This window comes from Pseudophryne corroboree, chromosome 6, assembly GCF_028390025.1.
Source record: "Pseudophryne corroboree isolate aPseCor3 chromosome 6, aPseCor3.hap2, whole genome shotgun sequence".
In the NCBI taxonomy this organism is placed as follows: domain Eukaryota; kingdom Metazoa; phylum Chordata; class Amphibia; order Anura; family Myobatrachidae; genus Pseudophryne; species Pseudophryne corroboree.
Genome location: NC_086449.1, coordinates 457036508 through 457061919, shown reverse-complemented (window position 1 = coordinate 457061919; position 25412 = coordinate 457036508). Strand labels below are relative to the sequence as shown.

General features: G+C 47.2%; 1 protein-coding gene across 2 annotated transcripts in view; it reads left to right on the top strand.

The window, feature by feature from the left end:
• TUBGCP6 (tubulin gamma complex component 6) overlaps positions 1-25412 on the top strand; it is a 240780-nt gene that overhangs the window by 13424 nt on the left and 201944 nt on the right. For both annotated transcript variants that reach the window (XM_063927151.1, XM_063927152.1), the window contains exons 2-3: positions 913-1722; positions 8800-8963. In XM_063927151.1, the coding sequence (XP_063783221.1) occupies positions 976-1722; positions 8800-8963 (911 nt within the window). In that variant the 5' untranslated portion in view covers positions 913-975. The remainder of the gene's footprint in view (positions 1-912; positions 1723-8799; positions 8964-25412) is intronic.

Genomic DNA, 25412 nt, shown 5'->3' with positions numbered 1-25412 from the left:
ACAGTGCAAATGAGAATACGAAATAGTGGCGAGGTTGAGGGTCAGAGTAAGCCACGGCTATTATAAGATAAGGACTGAGTCATCTTAACAGGTACCTGGCATGTGAAGTCTCCGGCAGTGGAGATTGAGCTTTCCTTTACCCTCAACCACACACATAGGGGAACATCGGGTTCTCTCGCAGTGGAGACATATCAATAAATCTGTACGCCCCGTGCTCTCAGCCCTATGGAGGGGTAAACATGCTAAGCATCTGTATTATTGAAGTAACACCTGGGGGTAAATTTACTAAGATGGGAGTTCTATTTAAGATGGGATGTTGCCCATAGCAACCAATCAGATTGTACTTCTCATTTATCTAGCACCTTCTAGAAGATAATACCTGGAATCTGATTGGTTGCTATGGGCAACATCCCATTTTAAATAGAACTCCCAGCTTAGTAAATTTACCCCCTGGAGTAACAGGATTTAACTGTTCCTGGTATTACCTTGATATAGGTGTGGACACAGCAATACTAGTATCTGGTTTCCAGCAGGATACTAGAGATTATATCGATCCACCTCCTTTAGTAATTATTTTAGCAAGTCTCTAGATGATACTTAAGATGGAGAGTTTACTACAAATTTTTCCCATTTTAATGTGCATTTTTGTTTATTAATAGAAGTATTATATGTGTATTTTATATTTTCTTATTTATTTTTGAGGACTGGTCAATATATATTTAAAATATAGAAAAAAATTAAGTTTTTTTTCCCGATTTAGGTCATTTGAACGAATGTGTGATTTCTTCTATACCCGCTTTCACTTGTGATATTAGTGCAGAGGTATCTAGTCTATTTTTGTGGTATTATCTTCTCCTTCCTGATTAATGACTAATATATATATATATTTTCTCATTTCATTATATGTTTCAGATGTAGCTAGTCATACTTCCATCAACACTTGAGAGGCTAGATAAAGTCTGTTTCCACATTAAGATGGATAGCATCACTCAGCTCTTTGGTGACCTGTGTGAATCGCACATGAGAGGATTCCCATGGAAGATTGGTCTGGGGGATAGACACCAAAGCAAGAAGAGAACCAAGCAAAGGCTGAAGCGCTTGGCCTATGACACACTCTTTGTCCACTTGTTCCAGGAAGAGGCCCGCAAGCAGCAGCCAAAAGCTACAAAGCTCCCAGTGAAAAATAAAATGCTGATGCTTTCCTTTAATTTGCGTCTTGGTGGCATGACTTCGGAAGCAGAACGGCTAGAGGAGCTACTGGAACATGTGGAAAAGTATATTGGTGAACAGTTTACAAATCTATGTGCTGTGTTTGAGCTTTTAGTAGATCTTGCAGGCACTGGGCCACCCCAAGTTCTTCCACCAAAACGGGACCTCTTTCAGAACAACAAGTATGTAGGCAGGAAGCCACACTACCAGGGGTATGACTATTATGATGTTAGTGTATTTGAAGCTGACCATGGGACATTTTTGGCTTACCAAGAGTATGACATAAGCAACACTGTCCACAATACCCTTCAGATTATGGAGGCTGCACCTGGCACTGGGCTTCCAGCTATCGGCCTTTTCTCCCAGAATTTCTCCACCAGTGACAAGTTTGAGAAGGAGACTCGTGTATCACTCTTTGGAGCCCTTGTGCACACTCGGACAAATGACATGGATATTAAACTGGATCTGCCACCTGTGCCAGATAGTGCGGATCTGTCCGGTTTGGCAATAAAAGTAAGTATATCATTTTATGTGTATAATAGGAAACAGAATAATTTATTGTAAATGTTCTAATTTAAATATTTGTGCAGAGTTAGCATTTTTCAGTAAAGTAATTTGTTATGCAAATTTTATTTCATAACAAAATTAATATATTTTCTCTGACGTCCTAAGTGGATGCTGGGGACTCCGTCAGGACCATGGGGATTAGCGGCTCCGCAGGAGACAGGGCACAAAAGTAAATGCTTTAGGATCAGGTGGTGTGCACTGGCTCCTCCCCCTATGACCCTCCTCCAAGCCTCAGTTAGATTTCTCTATCGTCCTAAGTGGATGCTGGGGTTCCTGAAAGGACCATGGGGAATAGCGGCTCCGCAGGAGACAGGGCACAAAAGTAAAGCTTTTACAGGTCAGGTGGTGTGTACTGGCTCCTCCCCCTATGACCCTCCTCCAGACTCCAGTTAGATTTTTGTGCCCGGCCGAGAAGGGTGCAATTCTAGGTGGCTCTCATAAAGAGCTGCTTAGAGAGTTTAGCTTAGGTTTTTTATTTTACAGTGATTCCTGCTGGCAACAGGATCACTGCAACGAGGGACAGAGGGGAGAAGAAGTGAACTCACCTGCGTGCAGGATGGATTGGCTTCTTGGCTACTGGACATGAAGCTCCAGAGGGACGATCACAGGTACAGCCTGGATGGTCACCGGAGCCACGCCGCCGGCCCCCTCACAGATGCTGAAGCAAGAAGAGGTCCAGAATCGGCGGCTGAAGACTCCTGCAGTCTTCTTAAGGTAGCGCACAGCACTGCAGCTGTGCGCCATTTTCCTCTCAGCACACTTCACACGGCAGTCACTGAGGGTGCAGGGCGCTGGGGGGGGGCGCCCTGGGAGGCAAATGAAAACCTTTAAAAAGGCTAAAAATACCTCACATATAGCCCCAGAGGCTATATGGAGATATTTACCCCTGCCTAAATGTACTAAATAGCGGGAGACGAGCCCGCCGAAAAAGGGGCGGGGCCTATCTCCTCAGCACACGGCGCCATTTTCTGTCACAGCTCCGCTGGCCAGGAAGGCTCCCAGGTCTCTCCCCTGCACTGCACTACAGAAACAGGGTATAACAGAGAGGGGGGGCAAAATAAATGGCAATATATTAATATAAAAGCAGCTATAAGGGAGCACTTAATCATAAGGCTATCCCTGTCATATATAGCGCTTTTTGGTGTGTGCTGGCAGACTCTCCCTCTGTCTCCCCAAAGGGCTAGTGGGTCCTGTCTTCGTATAGAGCATTCCCTGTGTGTCTGCTGTGTGTCGGTACGTGTGTGTCGACATGTATGAGGACGTTATTGGTGTGGAGGCGGAGCAATTGCCAAATATGAGGATGTCACCTCCTAGGGGGTCGACACCAGAATGGATGCCTTTATTTGTGGAATTACGGGATAGCGTCAACTCGCTTAAGCAGTCGTTTGCCGACATGAGGCGGCCGGACACTCAATTAGTGCCTGTCCAGGCGCCTCAAATACCGTCAGGGGCTGTAAAACGCCCCTTGCCTCAGTCGGTCGACACAGACCCAGACACAGGCACTGATTCCGGTGGTGAAGGTGACGAATTAACCGTATTTTCCAGTAGGGCCACACGTTATATGATTTTGGCAATAAAGGAGATGTTACATTTAGCTGATACTACAGGTACCACTAAACAGGGTATTATGTGGGGTGTGAAAAAACTACCAGTAGTTTTTACCGAATCAGAAGAATTAAATGACGTGTGTGATGAAGCGTGGGGTGCCCCGATAAAAAAACTGCTAATTTCAAAGAAGTTATTGGCTTTATACCCTTTCCCGCCAGAGGTTAGGGAGCGCTGGGAAACACCTCCTAGGGTGGACAAAGCGCTAACACGCTTATCAAAACAAGTGGCGTTACCCTCTCCTGAGACGGCCGCACTTAAAGATCCATCAGATAGGAGGATGGAAAATATCCAAAAAGGTATATACACACATGCAGGTGTTATACTACGACCAGATATTGCGACTGCCTGGATGTGCAGTGCTGGGGTAGTTTGGTCAGAGTCCCTGATCGAAAATATTGATACCCTGGACAGGGACAATATTTTACTGTCGTTAGAACAAATAAAGGATGCATTTCTTTATATGCGTGATGCACAGAGAGATATCTGCACACTGGCATCACGGGTAAGTGCTATGTCCATTTCGGCCAGAAGAGCTTTATGGACACGACAGTGGACAGGCGATGCGTAGAGGAGTTATTTGGGGTCGGTCTATCGGATTTGGTGGCCACGGCTACGGCCGGGAAATCCACCTTTCTACCTCAAGTCACTCCCCAACAGAAAAAGGCACCGACCTTTCAACCGCAGCCCTTTCGTTCCTTTAAAAATAAGAGAGCAAAGGGCTATTCATATCTGCCACGAGGCAGAGGACGAGGGAAGAGACAGCAACAGGCAGCTCCTTCCCAGGAACAGAAGCCCTCCCCGGCTTCTACAAAAGCCTCAGCATGACGCTGGGGCTTCGCAAGCGGACTCGGGGGCGGTAGGCGGTCGTCTCAAGAATTACAGCGCGCAGTGGGCTCACTCGCAGGTAAATCCCTGGATCCTGCAGATAATATCTCAGGGGTACAGGTTGAAATTAGAGACAGAGCCACCTCGCCGTTTCCTGAAGTCTGCTTTACCAACGTCCCCCTCAGAAAGGGAGACGGTTTTGGAAGCCATTCACAAGCTGTATTCTCAGCAGGTGATAGTCAAGGTACCTCTTCTACAACAAGGGAAGGGGTATTATTCCACTCTTTTTGTGGTACCGAAGCCGGATGGCTCGGTAAGGCCTATTCTAAATCTGAAGTCCTTGAACCTGTACATAAAGAAGTTCAAGTTCAAGATGGAGTCACTCAGAGCAGTGATAGCGAACCTGGAAGAAGGGGACTTTATGGTATCCTTGGACATCAAGGATGCGTATCTCCACGTTCCAATTACCCCTCACACCAGGGGTACCTCAGGTTCGTTGTAAAAAACTGTCACTATCAGTTTCAGACGCTGCCGTTTGGATTGTCCACGGCACCCCGGGTCTTTACCAAGGTAATGGCCGAAATGATGATTCTTCTTCAAAGAAAAGGCGTCTTAATTATCCCTTACTTGGACGATCTCCTGATAAGGGCAAGGTCCAGAGAACAGTTGGAGGTCGGAGTAGCACTATCTCAAGTAGTTCTACGACAACACGGGTGGATTCTAAATATTCCAAAATCGCAGCTGTCTCCGACGACACGTCTGCTGTTCCTAGGGATGATTCTGGACACAGTCCAGAAAAAGGTGTTTCTCCCGGAGGAGAAAGCCAGGGAGTTATCCGAGCTAGTCAGGAACCTCCTAAATCCAGGAAAAGTGTCAGTGCATCATTGCACAAGGGTCCTGGGAAAAATGGTGGCTTCTTACGAAGCGATTCCATTCGGCAGATTTCACGCAAGAACTTTTCAGTGGGATCTGCTGGAAAAATGGTCCGGATCGCATCTTCAGATGCATCAGCGGATAACCCTGTCTCCAAGGACAAGGGTGTCTCTTCTGTGGTGGCTGCAGAGTGCTCATCTACTAAAGGGCCACAGATTCGGCATTCAGGACTGGGTCCTGGTGACCACGGATGCCAGCCTGAAAGGCTGGGGAGCAGTCACACAAGGAAAAAATTTCCAGGGAGTGTGATCAAGTCTGGAGACTTCTCTCCACATAAATATACTGGAGCTAAGAGCAATTACAATGCTCTAAGCTTAGCAAGACCTCTGCTTCAAGGTCAGCCGGTATTGATCCAGTGGGACAACATCACGGCAGTCGCCCACGTAAACAGACTGGGCGGCACAAGAAGCAGGAGGGCAATGGCAGAAACTGCAAGGATTCTTCGCTGGGCGAAAAATCATGTGTTAGCACTGTCAGCAGTGTTCATTCCGGGAGTGGAAAACTGGGAAGCAAACTTCCTCAGCACGACCTCCACCCGGGAGAGTGGGGACTTCATCGGGAAGTCTTCCACATGATTGTGAACCGTTGGGAAAGACCAAAGGTGGACATGATGGCGTCCCGCCTGAACAAAAAACTGGACAGGTATTGCGCCAGGTCAAGAGACCCTCAGGCAATAGCTGTGGACGTTCTGGTAACACCGTGGGTGTACCAGTCGGTGTATGTGTTCCCTCCTCTGCTTCTCATACCTAAGGTACTGAGAATTATAAGACGTAGAGGAGTAAGAACTATACTCGTGGCTCCGGATTGGCCAAGAAGGACTTGGTACCCGGAACTTCAAGAGATGCTCACAGAGGACTCATGGCCTCTGCCGCTAAGAAGGGACTTGCTTCAGCAAGTACCATGTCTGTTCCAAGACTTACCGCGGCTGCGTTTGACGGCATGGCGGTTGAACGCCGGATCCTAAGGGAAAAAGGCATTCCGGAAGAGGTCATTCCTACCCTGGTCAAAGCCAGGAAGGAGGTGACCGCACAACATTATCACCACATGTGGCGAAAATTTGTTGCGTGGTGGGAGGCCAGGAAGGCCCCACGAAGAAATTTCAACTCGGTCGATTCCTGCATTTCCTGTAAACAGGAGTGTCTATGGGCCTCAAATTGGGGTCCATTAAGGTTCAAATTTCGGCCCTGTCGATTTTCTTCCAGAAAGAATTGGCTTCAGTTCCTGAAGTCCAGAAGTTTGTCAAGGGAGTACTGCATATACAACCCCCTTTTGTGCCTCCAGTGGCACTGTGGGATCTCAACGTAGTTCTGGGATTCCTCAAATCACATTGGTTTAAACCGCTCAAATCTGTGGATTTGAAATATCTCACATGGAAAGTGACCATGATGTTGGCCCTGGCCTCGGCCAGGCGAGTGTCAGAATTGGCGGCTTTGTCTCACAAAAGCCCATATCTGATTGTCCATTCGGACAGGGCAGAGCTGCGGACTCGTCCCCAGTTTCTCCCTAAGGTGGTGTCAGCGTTTCACCTGAACCAGCTTATTGTGGTACCTGCGGCTACTAGGGACTTGGAGGACTCCAAGTTGCTAGATGTTGTCAGGGCCCTGAAAATATAGGTTTCCAGGACGGCTGGAGTCAGGAAAACTGACTTGCTGTTATCCTGTATGCACCCAACAAACTGGGTGCTCTTGCTTCTAAGCAGACGATTGCTAGTTGGATGTGTAGTACAATTCAGCTTGCACATTCTGTGGCAGGCCTGCCACAGCCAAAATATGTAAATGCCCATTCCACAAGGAAGGTGGGCTCATCTTGGGCGGCTGCCCGAGGGGTCTCGGCTTTACAACTTTGCCGAGCTGCTACTTGGTCAGGGGCACACCCTGGCTGAGGAGGACCTGGAGTTCTCTCACTCGGTGCTGCAGAGTCATCCGCACTCTCCCGCCCGTTTGGGAGCTTTGGTATAATCCCCATGGTCCTGACGGAGTCCCCAGCATCCACTTAGGACGTCAGAGAAAATAAGAATTTACTTACCGATAATTCTATTTCTCGTAGTCCGTAGTGGATGCTGGGCGCCCATCCCAAGTGCGGATTGTCTGCAATACTTGTACATAGTTATTGTTCAAAAATCGGGTTATTGTTGTTGTGAGCCATCTTTTCAGAGGCTCCGCTGTTATCATGCTGTTAACTGGGTTCAGATCACAGGTTGTACAGTGTGATTGGTGTGGCTGGTATGAGTCTTACCCGGGATTCAAAATCCTTCCTTATTGTGTACGCTCGTCCGGGCACAGTATCCTAACTGAGGCTTGGAGGAGGGTCATAGGGGGAGGAGCCAGTGCACACCACCTGATCCTAAAGCTTTTACTTTTGTGCCCTGTCTCCTGCGGAGCCGCTAATCCCCATGGTCCTGACGGAGTCCCCAGTATCCACTATGGACTACGAGAAATAAAATTATCGGTAAGTAAATTCTTATTTTAAAAAACGCTGAAAGTAACCAGTTTTGTTAATAAATTAGTAAAAAAAAAAAAAGCCATCTAGGGGATGATTATAGTCATTAAAGCAGTTATATAGTATAAATGTAAATATCAATAGCTCGAAGTATGTTGAGACAAGTTTATCCTGCACCAATAAATGATTCCATATTTTTATCAGCCATTGTACAGTTTGAGCAACCAGGCACAGTGATCAACATAAACATAACATTTTATTTAGGTTATGTTTCTCTTTAGTTATGAATGAAATTTAGGTCATACACTTTATGAAGCTTGTTTTCCCTGCAAACTTTCAAGACTATTTATTCTCCATGTCATTGTTCAAAATATAATGCTGTATACTGGAATCATCTGTTTGTGGCAGAACTGTTGAAAGACTGCTAAAATAGAAGTAGGCTTATTTCAAGCAGTCATTTAAAACAAACCACAAGAGACTGGCGAAGCTCTGATAGGTGTGCATTTAGAAATAAATATTTGTGTCTTATTCCCCAAAAACAAATTTTATTAAGTATTCCCCTGAATGTATGACTGAGGTTGATGCGATCCCTCCGTAGCTTTGTATGGGGAATTAGATGCTGCCACATTTAGCCCTGGTAAATTGTTCCCCCACAGCTCTTGCCATCTAGAGATTGTTCCCCTGGAATCCTCTCCAGCAATGGCCGCTGCGCATCTGCAGGATCCCCTGTCCTTGCGAGTGTACAATATTATATCCCTCCATAAGAATCGCATCCTCTATTACGGATCTGGTAGCTAATATCACGCCCAGATCGCATTGCAAATGCAATTCTTGGCAAATGGGCCCCATAGTGTAGTATATTGGAAACACTGGTAATGCTTTAAGAAAAATGTTATCCATTTAACCACTGGTTAATGGAGGCTCTGGGCAATTAATCCTTGGTCAGACGCACATTGAGGGAATTGCCACTAGGAATGTTTTCACTATATAGAAACTCCAGTCTTCCAACTGAAACATGTCCCTAACAATTGCACCAGAAAACATCTGATCTTAAGAGGTTATGTTAGAATGAGTTTCTTGTGAACTAGTGGGGCAGTGTAAAATGCATAGATTGGCATTATGTTGTATACATTTTGACCCTCGTACTGTATCTTAAATTATTTAAGGATAGTAATGGGAATTGTATGAAGCGTTTGACTGAATTCATCTTCTCTCCAGGTTCCGCAGAGTATTGATCAGTCTGAAGATGAAGGCTTCCAGTCATCCTCGAATATGACACCCGATTCTCAGTCAGAGCCAAGCATCACGTCGGACATTGACGTGTGGGAAGCAGTTCTCTCATATTCACCTTATAAACGCCGCTGCTGGGAAAGAATAGGCTGGTAAGTGATACTGCAATATGAAATGAATGTGTATTATATCTCTACTTCTAATAGCAAGAAAAACAGGAGCAAAAATGAAATGTACTTGTCTAAAGGGATACGGTCATTAGGTCGACAGTCATTAGGTCAACCACTAATGGTCGACATGTACTAGGTCGACATGGAAATGACCCATACCCAATCTAAATACATTTTGTATATCAGAGGTCCATTGCAGTCCTTAATGAATAAATGCTATGGTCATTTTCATCCTATCCAAGAGGAGGTAAAGGATTGGATTTATTCCTTGCATGTTAACCAAAAACTTATGAAGACCTAGAGACCAGATTAACACAAAAAGGAACACTAAACTTGCTTGTTTTTTTAGTCTGTATATAGAAAGGGCTTGGAGGATAAGTCTCTGAAAATAAAATTAGTGTGACTACTTTATGTGAGTGTCGCAAAACTTTTCTGAGAGTCCTTATCTATTGTGTGTTGCATGGAAGTGGTGAGATGTAATTTTGTAACCAGATTTTGCAGAAGTAATTAAGTGCATATTATTAAATTGGCTACAGATAAATACTTTTTTTTATATATATATATATATATATATACATATACATATATGCAATCATGTGACCGACACTCCTATTCCAATGGATAACTGGTCCCGGTGCCCTCATAAAGGTGAATGTAGACAAATTGTAGAATGCGGCACTCAGGAAAAAACACAGCATAGGCAAATTTCGTATCATGATACGAAATTTGCCTATGCTGTATTTTTTCCTGAGTGCCGCATTCTACAATTTGTCTATATATATATATATATATATATATATATATATATATATATATATATATATATATATAATATATATATATATATATAAAGATTATCACAGAATGAGAATCCGGGAAGCCGCACTGACACTCTCAGAGGTATAGTCCAGGTGTCCGGTCAAGCAGGTAAATATATCATCACATGTCCACGCAATCACATAGACAGGACCAACTGCGAATAAGGCAAAAAAAAAAAAAAAAAAAAGGACTGCCTTATTCGCAGTTGGTCCTGGTCGCAGTTGGTCCGGGTCGCAAGGATAGTTTCCGATAGAGCCGCTTTACCTGAAGCTTTACACTCTATGGGTGATAAATTTGTTGAGAGGGGTTATGACGAGAAGGAAGTGAAGGATGCGATAACTCGTTGCTTGCAAATACCCCGAGAAGACCTGTTGAAACCCCAACAGAGGCAAAAGAATAACAGGATGGTATATACCAGCACATACTCCATTTCTTCAAACAAGGCTCGTCAGTCTATCTTGAAACACTGGCATATTCTGCAGACCGACCCGGTGATGAAATATTACTGCGAAGAGACACCTTTATTTGGCTACCGCCGTAGCCATAATCTGAAAGAGGAGGTGACTTTTTCTGACATTAGCCCCAGAGTTGGCAGGGGCAATAGATGGCTGCAGCTACAAAAGGGTGCCTTTAAGTGCCATGGCTGTGTGAACTGCAGCTTTATGATGACAGGAAAGACATGCAGTCATCCAACTAAAGGAACAACATACCCGCTACGATTTCGGATGTCATGTGACACTAAGTTTGTGACATACCTGATACTCTGTCCCTGTGGGAAAATTTATATAGGGAAGACGATACGTATGCTGAAGGAGAGGATAGCGATGCACAGGTCCTCCATAAAAAAGGCGTATCAAAAAATGGATGGAAGCACGCCACCGGTGGCTAGGCATTTTGTGACTATGGGACACAAATTAGGTGAATTTAAATTTATGCCTATAGACCATGTACCACCTTTGAGAAGAGGAGGAGATAGACACAGACTGCTATTACAGCAAGAGTGCCGATGGATCTACATGCTTGATGCGATGGTCCCTAATGGACTTAATGAAGAATGCTCATTTGCTTCATTCTTGTAATGCTGGCACTGGTGATAGATTGAAGATCCCTATAATATTGTAGAATTAAGTATAGAGAGTGCAAGTACTTTGGGTCTAATCAGCAGATTGTTTCATTATCATTCTCCATTTTTTATTTTTTATTTATTTTTATGTGTATATGTTAACTCTGTCGATACTGTCTTGCATCGGGGCAAATGATCACCGTTGTCCCTCTTTAATTATTGTAGTGGACGGTTCATAAATATATGGACCCGATACAGAACAGTATCGAGGAGCATTCACTGGGTTGGTTGCTGGTGAATATGATTAGGTTTTTATGACAAGTCTTTTGTATACTGTTGTGGATGCGACCAGCTGCAATGTGTCCCGGACACGCTCACTTTTGATTTTGACTTTGCTGCTCTTAACGGCTGGTGTCTGCGCCGCTGGTGGGACGCACGGTGCGGTTCACGGGTCCGGACTTCCGGTTGGGTGACGCGTACGTGTCGCGTGTCCGGACTTCCGGCCGGGTGGTTCGCTGGCGTGCGTTCCGGCTGCGGTGCACCCCGGCCGGGCGGTGTGACGGGTCTGAACGGAAGGGAGTGATGACGGTCACAGGTGTAGCAGGTAAGCTCCATTAAGTGTGTTTAAATAGAGCACACAAGTGAACAGATTTTTTGGCACTTTATACAGGCTTATTTTGCACATGGCACTATGGCACTTTGTAAGGCTATTCCCCTGATGAAGGATTAAGTCCGAAAACGGCTGTTTGGGTGGTCTACTGTGTTTCCCTGTGCTGATCAAACGATGAGTATATGACGAGCCTTGTAACTTTATTCACGTTTATAATACAGCATTTCTTGACAAAACTACAGTGTGCTGGTCCTGTCTATGTGATTGCGTGGACATGTGATGATATATATATATAAGATAAAATTTCCCCAGGGAGCTAGTGATATTCTTTGGTATATCAAGAGTTTTCACTTATAATGAAAAATCATGAGAAATAGACTTATTTATTTAATAAAATACAGTAAAATAAGTTATATCACAATATGTCCAAAGTGACAATCAACAAAGTTTCGTACAAATTTTTTGTGTTGGTAACAATTCATTTCAGTCACATATCAACATGATGATTGATCTTCCTTGAGGAAATGACAAAAACCGCTGTCTTAACCCAACGCGTTTCGTCCTACGGACTTCATCAGGGGTTATATTTATAATCAAAGGATCACAGTATGGACAAGCAACTTAGCGTGTCTTCAAAGATAAATAAAAACACTTAAAAGTGATATCGAACTAGATCACCTCGTGGGATATCAATTCAGCAGATAATTAGATGTAATTCATTCTATGCTTATCCACTGAGCCAAATAATGTTTGGAGATTTCTGAGAGCAATTGTATTTAAACCAATTGTGTTGAAAAATAGCTCATAGAGCAGCTTTTCACTAAATCACATCCAAACGTGGATTTTACACAAGGCAGAAAACTGTAATTGTACCTCTCTGCATTCAGTAATGCTCCTAGCTGCTATATATATATATATATATAGAGAGAGAGAGAGAGAGAGAGAGAGGCCACATACCAATTTCTCTGATCTAACATGATAAAAACTGTAGAACGTAGATAACTCCAAATTTTAAAAATAACACATTGCATTTACATATTTAAAAGTGAGAAAAATGATCTTGAGAATAAGGAGTTTAGGATTCACAATGTTACCCAATCTACTGATCCCAGCAATTGAGCAGTGTAACCATATTGGGCACTTCCAATTCATTATCCCAAGACTCCATATCCAATTACCCACGGTGATTTACCGTGGGTAGTTTTTATCTCCGGGGGCTATCCTATTGTACTCAAAAAGCTGGCACGAGCCGCTTCTTTTCAGGGATTTTGTGTCAGCTGCCTCAGGCAGGCGAAACAAAATCCCAGATAAGCGCCGGCTTTTCAGGGACGCAAACTCGAAAACACACGTTTCACCTAAATGCTCTGTTTTCGCAAGAAAATTATTTTTCTCTAACGTCCTAGTGGATGCTGGGGACTCCATAAGGACCATGGGGAATAGACTGGCTCCGCAGGAGACATGGGCACTTTAAGAAAGAATTTAGATTCTGGTGTGCTCTGGCTCCTCCCTCTATGTCCCTCCTCCAGACCTCAGTTTGAATCTGCGCCCGGACGAGCTGGGTGCTGTTTTGTGAGCTCTCCTGAGCTTGCTAAAAGAAAGTATTTTGTTAGGTTTTTTTTATTTTCAGGGAGCTCTGCTGGCAACAGACTCCCTGCATCGTGGGACTGAGGGTAGAGAAGCAGCCCTACTCTCTGCAGATAGGTCCTGCTTCTTAGGCTACTGGACACCATTAGCCTCAGAGGGATCGTACACAGGATCTCACCCTTTGTCGTCCGATCCCGGAGCCGCGCCGCCGTCCCCCTCACAGAGCCGGAAGACAGAAGCCGGGTGAAAGAAGCAAGAAGACTTCGAAATCGGCGGCAGAAGACTCCAGTCTTCACTGAGGTAGCGCACAGCACTGCAGCTGTGCGCCATTGCTCCCACACTACACCCACATACTCCGGTCACTGTAAGGGCGCAGGGGGGGCACCCTGGGCAGCAATTAGAGACCTCTTTGGCAAAAGTTTGCATATAGACAGTTGGGCACTGTATATATGTATGAGCCCCCGCCAAAAATTGTACATGAAAGCGGGACAGAAGCCCGCCGTCGAGGGGGCGGGGCTTCTTCCTCAGCACTCACCAGCGCCATGTTTTCTCTGACGTCCTAAGTGGATGCTGGGGACTCCGTCAGGACCATGGGGAATAGCGGCTCCGCAGGAGACAGGGCACAAAAGTAAAAGCTTTAGGATCAGGTGGTGTGCACTGGCTCCTCCCCCTATGACCCTCCTCCAAGCCTCAGTTAGGTTTTTGTGCCCGGCCGAGAAGGGTGCAATCTAGGTGGCTCTCCTAAAGAGCTGCTTAGAGTAAAAGTTTTGTTAGGTTTTTTATTTTCAGTGAGTCCTGCTGGCAACAGGCTCACTGCAACGAGGGACTTAGGGGAGAAGAAGTGAACTCACCTGCGTGCAGGATGGATTGGCTTCTTAGGCTACTGGACACTAGCTCCAGAGGGACGATCACAGGTACAGCCTGGATGGGTCACCGGAGCCGCGCCGCCGACCCCCTTGCAGATGCTGAAGAGAGAAGAGGTCCAGAAATCGGCGGCTGAAGACTTCTCAGTCTTCATGAGGTAGCGCACAGCACTGCAGCTGTGCGCCATTGCTCTCAGCACACTTCACACCAACGGTCACTGAGGGTGCAGGGCGCTTGGGGGGGCGCCCTGGGTAGCAATGAAAGTACCTATGCTGGCTAAAAATACATCACATATAGCCCCTGGGGCTATATGGATGTATTTAACCCCTGCCAGGTTGTCAGAAAAACGGGAGAAGAAGCCCGCCGAAAAGGGGGCGGGGCCTATTCTCCTCAGCACACAGCGCCATTTTCCTACACAGCTCCGCTGCTAGGAAGGCTCCCAGGCTCTCCCCTGCACTGCACTACAGAAACAGGGTTAAAACAGAGAGGGGGGGCACTTATTTGGCGATATTATTATATATTAAGATGCTATAAGGGAAAACACTTATATAAGGTTGTCCCTGTATAATATAGCGTTTTGGTGTGTGCTGGCAAACTCTCCCTCTGTCTCCCCAAAGGGCTAGTGGGGTCCTGTCCTCTATCAGAGCATTCCCTGTGTGTGTGCTGTGTGTCGGTACGTGTGTGTCGACATGTATGAGGACGATGTTGGTGAGGAGGCGGAGCAATTGCCTGTAATGGTGATGTCACTCTCTAGGGAGTCGACACCGGAATGGATGGCTTATTTAGGGAATTACGTGATAATGTCAACACGCTGCAAGGTCGGTTGACGACATGAGACGCAATTAGTACCTGTCCAGGCGTCTCAAACACCGTCAGGGGCTTTAAAACGCCCATTTACCTCAGTCGGTCGACACAGACACGGACACTGACTCCAGTGTCGACGGTGAAGAAACAAACGTATTTTCCATTTGGGCCACACGTTACATGTTAAGGGCAATGAAGGAGGTGTTACATATTTCTGATACTACAAGTACCACAAAAGAGGGTATTATGTGGGGTGTGAAAAAACTACCTGAAGTTTTTCCTGAATCAGATAAATTAAATGAAGTGTGTGATGATGCGTGGGTTCCCCCGATAGAAAATTATTGGCGTTATACCCTTTCCCGCCAGAAGTTAGGGCGCGTTGGGAAACACCCCTTAGGGTGGATAAGGCGCTCACACGCTTATCAAAACAAGTGGCGTTACCGTCTCCAGATACGGCCGCCCTCAAGGAGCCAGCTGATAGGAGGCTGGAAAATATCCTAAAAAGTATATACACACATACTGGTGTTATACTGCGACCAGCGATCGCCTCAGCCTGGATGTGCAGCGCTGGGGTGGCTTGGTCGGATTCCCTGACTGAAAATATTGATACCCTTGACAGGGACAGTATTTTATTGACTATAGAGCATTTAAAGGATGCATTTCTATATATGCGAGATGCACAGAGGGATATTTGCACTCTGGCATCAAGAGTAAGTGCGATGTCCATATCTGCCAGAAGACATCTCAGCAGAAAAAGACACCGTCTTTTCAGCCTCAGTCCTTTCGTCCCCATAAGGGCAAGCAGGCAAAAGGCCAGTCATATCTGCCCAGGGATAGAGGAAAAGGGAAGAAGACTGCAGCAGGCAGCCCATTCCCAGGAACAGAAGCCCTCCGCCGCTTTTGCCAAGTCCTCAGCATGACGCTGGGGCTGTACAAGCGGACTCAGGTGCGGTGGGGGGTCGTCTCAAGAGTTTCAGCGCGCAGTGGTCTCACTCGCAAGTGGACCCCTGGATCCTACAAGTAGTATCCCAGGGGTACAGATTGGAGATTCGAGACGTCTCCCCCTCGCAGGTTCCTGAAGTCTGCTTTACCAACGTCTCCCTCCGACAGGGAGGCAGTATTGGAAACAATTCACAAGCTGTATTCCCAGCAGGTGAAAATCAAAGTATCCCTCCTACAACAAGGAAAGGGGTATTATTCCACACTATATTGTGGTACTGAAGCCAGACGGCTCGGTGAGACCTATTCTAAATCTGAAATATTTGAACACTTACATACAAAGGTTCAAATCAAGATGGAGTCACTCAGAGCAGTGATAGCGAACCAGGAAGAAGGGGACTATATGGTGTCCCTGGACATCAAGGATGCTTACCTCCATGTCCCAATTTACCCTTCTCACCAAGGGTACCTCAGGTTCGTGGTACAAAACTGTCACTATCAGTTTCAGACGCTGCCGTTTGGATTGTCCACGGCACCCCGGGTCTTTACCAAGGTAATGGCCGAAATGATGATTCTTCTTCAAAGAAAAGGCGTCTTAATTATCCCTTACTTGGACAATCTCCTGATAAGGGCAAGGTCCAGAGAACAGTTGGAGGTCGGAGTAGCACTATCTCAAGTAGTTCTACGACAACACGGGTGGATTCTAAATATTCCAAAATCGCAGCTGTCTCCGACGACACGTCTGCTGTTCCTAGGGATGATTCTGGACACAGTCCAGAAAAAGGTGTTTCTCCCGGAGGTGAAAGCCAGGGAGTTATCCGAGCTAGTCAGGAACCTCCTAAAACCAGGAAAAGTGTCAGTGCATCATTGCACAAGGGTCCTGGGAAAAATGGTGGCTTCTTACGAAGCGATTCCATTCGGCAGATTTCACGCAAGAACTTTTCAGTGGGATCTGCTGGAAAAATGGTCCGGATCGCATCTTCAGATGCATCAGCGGATAACCCTGTCTCCAAGGACAAGGGTGTCTCTTCTGTGGTGGCTGCAGAGTGCTCATCTACTAAAGGGCCACAGATTCGGCATTCAGGACTGGGTCATGGTGACCACGGATGCCAGCCTGAAAGGCTGGGGAGCAGTCACACAAGGAAAAAATTTCCAGGGAGTGTGATCAAGTCTGGAGACTTCTCTCCACATAAATATACTGGAGCTAAGAGCAATTTACAATGCTCTAAGCTTAGCAAGACCTCTGCTTCAAGGTCAGCCGGTATTGATCCAGTGGGACAACATCACGGCAGTCGCCCACGTAAACAGACAGGGCGGCACAAGAAGCAGGAGGGCAATGGCAGAAACTGCAAGGATTCTTCGCTGGGCAGAAAATCATGTGTTAGCACTGTCAGCAGTGTTCATTCCGGGAGTGGACAACTGGGAAGCAGACTTCCTCAGCACGACCTCCACCCGGGAGAGTGGGGACTTCATCGGGAAGTCTTCCACATGATTGTGAACCGTTGGGAAAGACCAAAGGTGGACATGATGGCGTCCCGCCTGAACAAAAAACTGGACAGGTATTGCGCCAGGTCAAGAGACCCTCAAGCAATATCTGTGGACGTTCTGGTAACACCGTGGGTGTACCAGTCGGTGTATGTGTTCCCTCCTCTGCTTCTCATAACCAAGGTACTGAGAATTATAAGACGTAGAGGAGTAAGAACTATACTCGTGGCTCCGGATTGGCCAAGAAGGACGTGGCACCCGGAACTTCAAGAAATGCTCACAGAGGACTCATGGCCTCTGCCGCTAAGAAGGGACTTGCTTCAGCAAGTACCAGGTCTGTTCCAAGACTTACCGCGGCTGCGTTTGACGGCATGGCGGTGGAACGCCAGATCCTAAGGGAAAAAGGCATTCCGGAAGAGGTCATTCCTACCCTGGTCAAAGCCAGGAAGGAGGTGACCGCAAAACATTATCACCACATGTGGCGAAAATATGTTGCGTGGTGTGAGGCCAGGAAGGCCCCACGAAGAAATTTCAACTCGGTCGATTCCTGCATTTCCTGCAAACAGGAGTGTCTATGGGCCTCAAATTGGGGTCCATTAAGGTTCAAATTTCGGCCCTGTCAATTTTCTTCCAGAAAGAATTGGCTTCAGTTCCTGAAGTCCAGAAGTTTGTCAAGGGAGTATTGCATATACAACCCCCTTTTTGTGCCTCCAGTGGCACTGTGGGATCTCAACGTAGTTCTGGGATTCCTCAAATCACATTTTAAACCGCTCAAATCTGTGGATTTGAAATATCTCACATGAAAAGTGACCATGCTGTTGGCCCTGGCCTCGGCCAGGCGAGTGTCAGAATTGGCGGCTTTGTCTCACAAAAGCCATATCTGATTGTCCATTCGGACAGGGCAGAGCTGCGGACTCGTCCCCAGTTTCTTCCTAAGGTGGTGTCAGCGTTTCACCTGAACCAGCTTATTGTGGTACCTGCGGCTACTAGGGACTTGGAGGACTCCAAGTTGCTAGATGTTGTCAGGGCCCTGAAAATATAGGTTTCCAGGACGGCTGGAGTCAGGAAAACTGACTCGCTGTTATCCTGTATGCACCCAACAAACTGGGTGCTCTTGCTTCTAAGCAGACGATTGCTCGTTGGATTTGTAGCACATTTCAACTTGCACATTCTGTGGCAGGCCTGCCACAGCCTAAATCTGTCAAGGCCCATTCCACAAGGAAGGTGGGCTCATCCTGGGCGGCTGCCCGAGGGGTCTCGGCATTACAACTCTGCCGAGCAGCTACGTGGTCGGGGGAGAACACGTTTGTAAAATTCTACAAATTTGATACCCTGGCTAAAGAGGACCTGGAGTTCTCTCATTCGGTGCTGCAGAGTCATCCGCACTCTCCCGCCCGTTTGGGAGCTTTGGTATAATCCCCATGGTCCTGACGGAGTCCCCAGCATCCACTAGGACGTCAGAGAAAATAAGATTTTACTTACCGATAAATCTATTTCTCGTAGTCCGTAGTGGATGCTGGGCGCCCATCCCAAGTGCGGATTGTCTGCAATACTTGTACATAGTTATTGCTTAACAAAGGGGAATAGCGGCTCCGCAGGAGACAGGGCACAAAAATAAAGCTTTAGGATTAGGTGGTGTGTACTGGCTCCTCCCCCTATGACCCTCCTCCAAGCCTCAGTTAGGATACTGTGCCCGGATGAGCGTACACAATAAGGAAGGATATTGAATCCCGGGTAAGACTCATACCAGCCACACCAATCACACCGTATAACTTGTGATCTGAACCCAGTTAACAGTATGACAAACGTAGGAGCCTCTGAACAGACGGCTCACAACAATAACAACCCGAATTTGTTTGTAACAATAACTATGTACAAGTATTGCAGACAATCCGCACTTGAGATGGGCGCCCAGCATCCACTACGGACTACGAGAAATAGAATTATCGGTAAGTAAATTCTTATTTTCTCTAACGTCCTAAGTGGATGCTGGGGACTCCGTCAGGACCATGGGGATTATACCAAAGCTCCCAAACGGGCGGGAGAGTGCGGATGACTCTGCAGCACCGAATGAGAGAACTCAAGGTCCTCCTCAGCCAGGGTATCAAATTTGTAGAATTTTGCAAATGTGTTTGCCCCTGACCAAGTAGCAGCTCGGCAGAGTTGTAATGCCGAGACCCCCCGGGCAGCCGCCCAGGATGAGCCCACTTTCCTTGTGGAATGGGCCTTGACAGATTTAGGTTGTGGCAAGCCTGCCACAGAATGTGCAAGTTGAATTGTGCTACAAATCCAACGAGCAATCGTCTGCTTAGAAGCAGGAGCACCCATCTTGTTGGGTGCATACAATATAAACAGTGAGTCAGACTTTCTGACTCCCGCCGTTCTTGAAATATATATTTTCAATGCCCGGACCACGTCCAACAACTTGGAATCCTCCAAATCGTTAGTAGCCGCAGGCACCACAATAGGCTGGTTCAGGTGAAACGCTGACACCACCTTAGGCAGAAAATGAGGACGTGTCCGCAGTTCTGCCCTGTCCGTATGGAAAATCAGATATGGGCTCTTATATGATAAAGCCGCCAATTCTGATACTCTCCTGGCTGAAGCCAGGGCCAGTAGCATGGTTACTTTCCATGTAAGATACTTCAACTCCACCGATTTGAGCGGCTCAAACCAATGTGATTTGAGAAAATCCAAGACTACATTAAGATCCCACGGTGCCACTGGGGGCACAACCGGGGCTGTATATGTAGTACTCCTTTTACAAAAGTCTGGACTTCAGGAACTGAAGCCAATTCTTTCTGGAAGAAAATCGACAGGGCCGAAATTTGAACCTTAATGGACCCCAATTTGAGGCCCATAGACGATCCTGTTTGCAGGAAATGTAGGAATCGACCCAGTTGAAATTCCTCCGTGGGGGCCTTCCTGGCCTCACACCACGCAACATATTTTCTCCAAATGCGGTGATAATGTTGTGCAGTCACCTCCTTCCTGGCTTTTACCAGTGTAGGAATGACCTCTTCCGGAATGCCTTTTTCCCTTAGAATTCGGCGTTCAACCGCCATGCCGTCAAACGCAGCCGCGGTAAATCTTGGAATAGACACGGTCCCTGCTGAAGCAGGTCCGGTCTTAGAGGTAGAGGCCACGGATCCTCCGTGAGCATCTCTTGAAGTTCCGGGTACCAAGTTCTTCTTGGCCAATCCGGAGCCACTAGTATCGTTCTTACTCCCTTTTGCCGTATAATTCTCAGTACCTTTGGTATGAGAGGCAGAGGAGGGAACACATACACTGACTGGAACACCCACGGTGTTACCAGAGCGTCCACAGCTATTGCCTGAGGGTCTCTTGACCTGGCGCAATACCTGGCCAGTTTTTTGTTGAGGCGGGACGCCATCATATCCACCATTGGTTTTTCCCAACGGTTCACAATCATGTGGAAGACTTCTGGATGAAGTCCCCACTCTCCCGGGTGTAGATCGTGTCTGCTGAGGAAGTCTGCTTCCCAGTTGTCCAGTCCCGGAATGAATACTGCTGACAGTGCTATCACATGATCTTCCGCCCAGCGAAGAATCCTTGCAGCTTCTGCCATTGCTGTCCTGCTTCTTGTGCCGCCCTGTCTGTTTACGTGGGCGACTGCCGTGATGTTGTCCGACTGGATCAACACCGGCTGACCATGAAGCAGGGGTTTTGCCAGACTTAGAGCATTGTAAATCGCTCTTAGCTCCAGTATATTTATGTGAAGAGACATCTCCAGGCTTGACCATACTCCCTGGAAGTTTCTTCCCTGTGTGACCGCTCCCCAGCCTCTCAGACTGGCATCCGTGGTCACCAGGACCCAGTCCTGTATGCCGAATCTGCGGCCCTCTAACAGATGAGCACTCTGCAACCACCACAGAAGAGACACCCTTGTCCGTGGCGATAAGGTTATCCGCTGATGCATCTGCAGATGCGATCCGGACCATTTGTCCAGCAGATCCCACTGAAAAGTTCGTGCGTGGAATCTGCCGAATGGAATCGCTTCGTAAGAAGCCACCATCTTTCCCAGGACTCTTGTGCATTGATGCACAGACACTTTCCCTGGTTTTAGGAGGTTCCTGACAAGTTCGGATAACTCCCTGGCTTTCTCCTCCGGAAGAAACACCTTTTTCTGAACCGTGTCCAGAATCATTCCCAGGAACAGCAGACGTGTCGTCGGGGTCAACTGAGATTTTGGAAAATTCAGAATCCACCCGTGTTGTTGCAGCACTAGTTGGGTTAGTGCTACTCCGTCCTCCAGCTGTTCTCTGGACCTTGCCCTTATCAGGAGATCGTCCAAGTAAGGGATAATTAATACGCCTCTTCTTCGCAGAAGAATCATCATTTCGGCAATTACCTTAGTAAAGACCCGAGGTGCCGTGGACAATCCAAACGGCAGCGTCTGAAACTGATAATGACAGTTTTGCACCACGAACCTGAGGTACCCTTGATGTGAAGGGCAAATTGGGACATGTAGGTAAGCATCCTTTATGTCCAGGGACACCATAAAGTCCCCTTCTTCCAGATTCGCTATCACTGCTCTGAGTGACTCCATCTTGAACTTGAATTTTTGTATGTACAGGTTCAAAGATTTCAGATTTAGAATAGGTCTTACCGAGCCGTCCGGCTTCGGTACCACAAATAGCGTGGAGTAATACCCCTTTCCCTGTTGTAGGAGGGGTACCTTGACTATCACCTGCTGAGAAAACAGCTTGTGAATGGCTTCCAATACCGTCGCCCTGTCTGAGGGAGACGTTGGCAAAGCAGACTTTAGGAACCGGCGAGGGGGAGACTTCTCGAATTCCAACCTGTAACCCTGAGATACTACCTGCAGAATCCAGGGGTCCACCTGTGAGCAAGCCCACTGTGCGCTGAAATTCTTGAGTCGACCCCCCACCGCTCCTGAGTCCGCTTGTAAGGCCCCAGCGTCATGCTGAGGGCTTTGCAGAACCCTGGGAGGGCTTCTGTTCCTGGGCAGGGGCTGCTTGCTGCCCTCTCTTACCCCTTCCTCTGCCCCGAGGCAGATATGACTGTCCTTTTGTCCGCTTGTTCTTATAGGACCGAAAGGACTGCGGCTGAAAAGACGGTGTCTTTTTCTGTTGGGAGGGGGTCTGAGGTAAAAAGGTGGATTTTCCGGCAGTTGCCGTGGCCACCAGATCCGATAGACCGACGCCAAATAATTCCTCCCCTTTCTACGGCAATACTTCCATATGTCGTTTGGAATCCGCATCACCTGACCACTGTCGCGTCCATAAACTCCTTCTGGCAGATATGGACATCGCATTTACTCTCGATGCCAGAGTGCAAATATCTCTCTGAGCATCTCGCATATAAAGGAAAGCATCCTTTAATTGCTCTATAGTCAATAAAATACTGTCCCTATCCAGGGTATCAATATTTTCAGTCAGGGAATCCAACCAGACGACCCCAGCACTGCACATCCAGGCTGAGGCGATGGCTGGTCGCAGTATAACACCAGTATGTGTGTATATACTTTTTAGGGTAGTTTCCATTCTCCTATCAGCTGGATCCCTGAGGGCGGCCGTATCAGGAGACGGTAACGCCACTTGTTTTGATAAGCGTGTGAGCGCCTTATCCACCCTAGGGGGTGTTTCCCAGCGCGCCCTAACCTCTGGCGGGAAAGGGTATAATGCTAATAACTTTTTTGAAATTAGCATTTTTCTATCTGGGTTAACCCACGCTTCATCACATACATCATTTAATTCCTCTGATTCTGGAAAAACTACAAGTAGTTTTTTCACCCCCCACATAATACCCCTTTTTGTGGTACTTGCAGTATCAGAGATATGCAAAGCCTCCTTCATTGCCGTGATCATATAACGTGTGGCCCTACTTGAAAATACGTTTGTTTCATCACCGTCGACACTAGATTCAGTGTCTGTGTCTGGGTCTGTGTCGACCGACTGAGGTAAAGGGCGCTTTACAGCCCCTGACGGTGTCTGAGACGCCTGGGCAGGTACTAACTGGTTTGCCGGCCGTCTCATGTCGTCAACTGATTTTTGTAATGTGCTGACATTATCACGTAATTCCATAAACAAAGCCATCCATTCCGGTGTCGACTCCCTGGGGGGTGACATCACCATTATCGGCAATTGCTCTGCCTCCACACCAACATCGTCCTCATACATGTCGACACACACGTACCGACACACAGCAGACACACAGGGAATGCTCTTATCGAAGACAGGACCCCACTAGCCCTTTGGGGAGACAGAGGGAGAGTTTGCCAGCACACACCCAAGCGCTATAATATATATGGGAACAACCTTATATAAGTGTTGTTCTTTATAGCAGCTTAAATATATCAAAATATCGCCAAAAAAATGCCCCCCCTCTCTGTTTTACCCTGTTTCTGTAGTGCAGTGCAGGGGAGAGTCCTGGGAGCCTTCCTCACAGCGGAGCTGAGCAGGAAAATGGCGCTGTGTGCTGAGGAGAATAAGCTCCGCCCCCTATTTCGGCGGGCTTTTCTCCCGTAGTTTTAGATAACTGGCATGGGTTAAATACATACATATAGCCTCAATGGCTATATGTGATGTATTCTTTTGCCATAAAGGTATTAAATATTGCTGCCCAGGGCGCCCCCAGCAGCGCCCTGCACACACCGTGACCGCTTGGTGTGAAGTGTGTGACAACAATGGCGCACAGCTGCAGTGCTGTGCGCTACCTTCATGAAGACTGAAGAGCCTTCTGCCGCCTGTTTCCGGACCTTCAATCTTCAGCATCTGTAAGGGGGGTCAGCGGCGCGGCTCCGGGACGAACCCCAGGGTGAGACCTGTGTTCCGACTCCCTCTGGAGCTAATGGTGTCCAGTAGCCTAAGAATCCAATCCATCCTGCACGCAGGTGAGTTGAAATTCTCTCCCCTAAGTCCCTCGATGCAGTGAGCCTGTTGCCAGCAGGACTCACTGAAAATAAAAAACCTAAAAACTTTTTCTAAGCAGCTCTTTAGGAGAGCCACCTAGATTGCACCCTGTGGTCCTGACGGAGTCCCCAGCATCCACTTAGGACGTTAGAGAAAATAAGAATTTACTTACCGGTAAATCTATTTCTCGTAGTCCGTAGTGGATGCTGGGGACTCCGTAAGGACCATGGGGAATAGACGGGCTCCGCAGGAGACATGGGCACTTTAAGAAAGAATTTAGATTCTGGTGTGCTCTGGCTCCTCCCTGTATGTCCCTCCTACAGACCTCAGTTAGAGAAACTGTGCCCGGAAGAGCTGACAGTACAAGGAAAGGATTTTGGGAATCCAGGGTAAGACTCATACCAGCCACACCAATCACACCGTATAATTTGTGATAACTTTACCCAGTTAACAGTATGAACAATCACAGAGCATCAAATAATAAGAATTTACTTACCGATAATTCTATTTCTCGTAGTCCGTAGTGGATGCTGGGGACTCCGTCAGGACCATGGGGAATAGCGGCTCCGCAGGAGACAGGGCACAAAAATAAAGCTTTATGGATTAGGTGGTGTGTACTGGCTCCTCCCCCTATGACCCTCCTCCAAGCCTCAGTTAGGTTTTTGTGCCCGTCCGAGCAGGGTGCAATCTAGGTGGCTCTCCTAAAGAGCTGCTTAGAAAAAGTTTTTAGGTTTTTTATTTTCAGTGAGTCCTGCTGGCAACAGGCTCACTGCATCGAGGGACTTAGGGGAGAGAATTTCAACTCACCTGCGTGCAGGATGGATTGGATTCTTAGGCTACTGGACACCATTAGCTCCAGAGGGAGTCGGAACACAGGTCTCACCCTGGGGTTCGTCCCGGAGCCGTGCCGCCGACCCCCCTTACAGATGCTGAAGATTGAAGGTCCGGAAACAGGCGGCAGAAGGCTCTTCAGTCTTCATGAAGGTAGCGCACAGCACTGCAGCTGTGCGCCATTGTTGTCACACACTTCACACCAAGCGGTCACGGAGGGTGCAGGGCGCTGCTGGGGGCGCCCTGGGCAGCAATATTTAATACCTTTATGGCAAAAGAATACATCACATATAGCCATTGAGGCTATATGTATGTATTTAACCCATGCCAGTTATCTAAAACTACGGGAGAAAAGCCCGCCGAAATAGGGGGCGGAGCTTATTCTCCTCAGCACACAGCGCCATTTTCCTGCTCAGCTCCGCTGTGAGGAAGGCTCCCAGGACTCTCCCCTGCACTGCACTACAGAAACAGGGTAAAACAGAGAGGGGGGGCATTTTTTTGGCGATATTTTGATATATTTAAGCTGCTATAAAGAA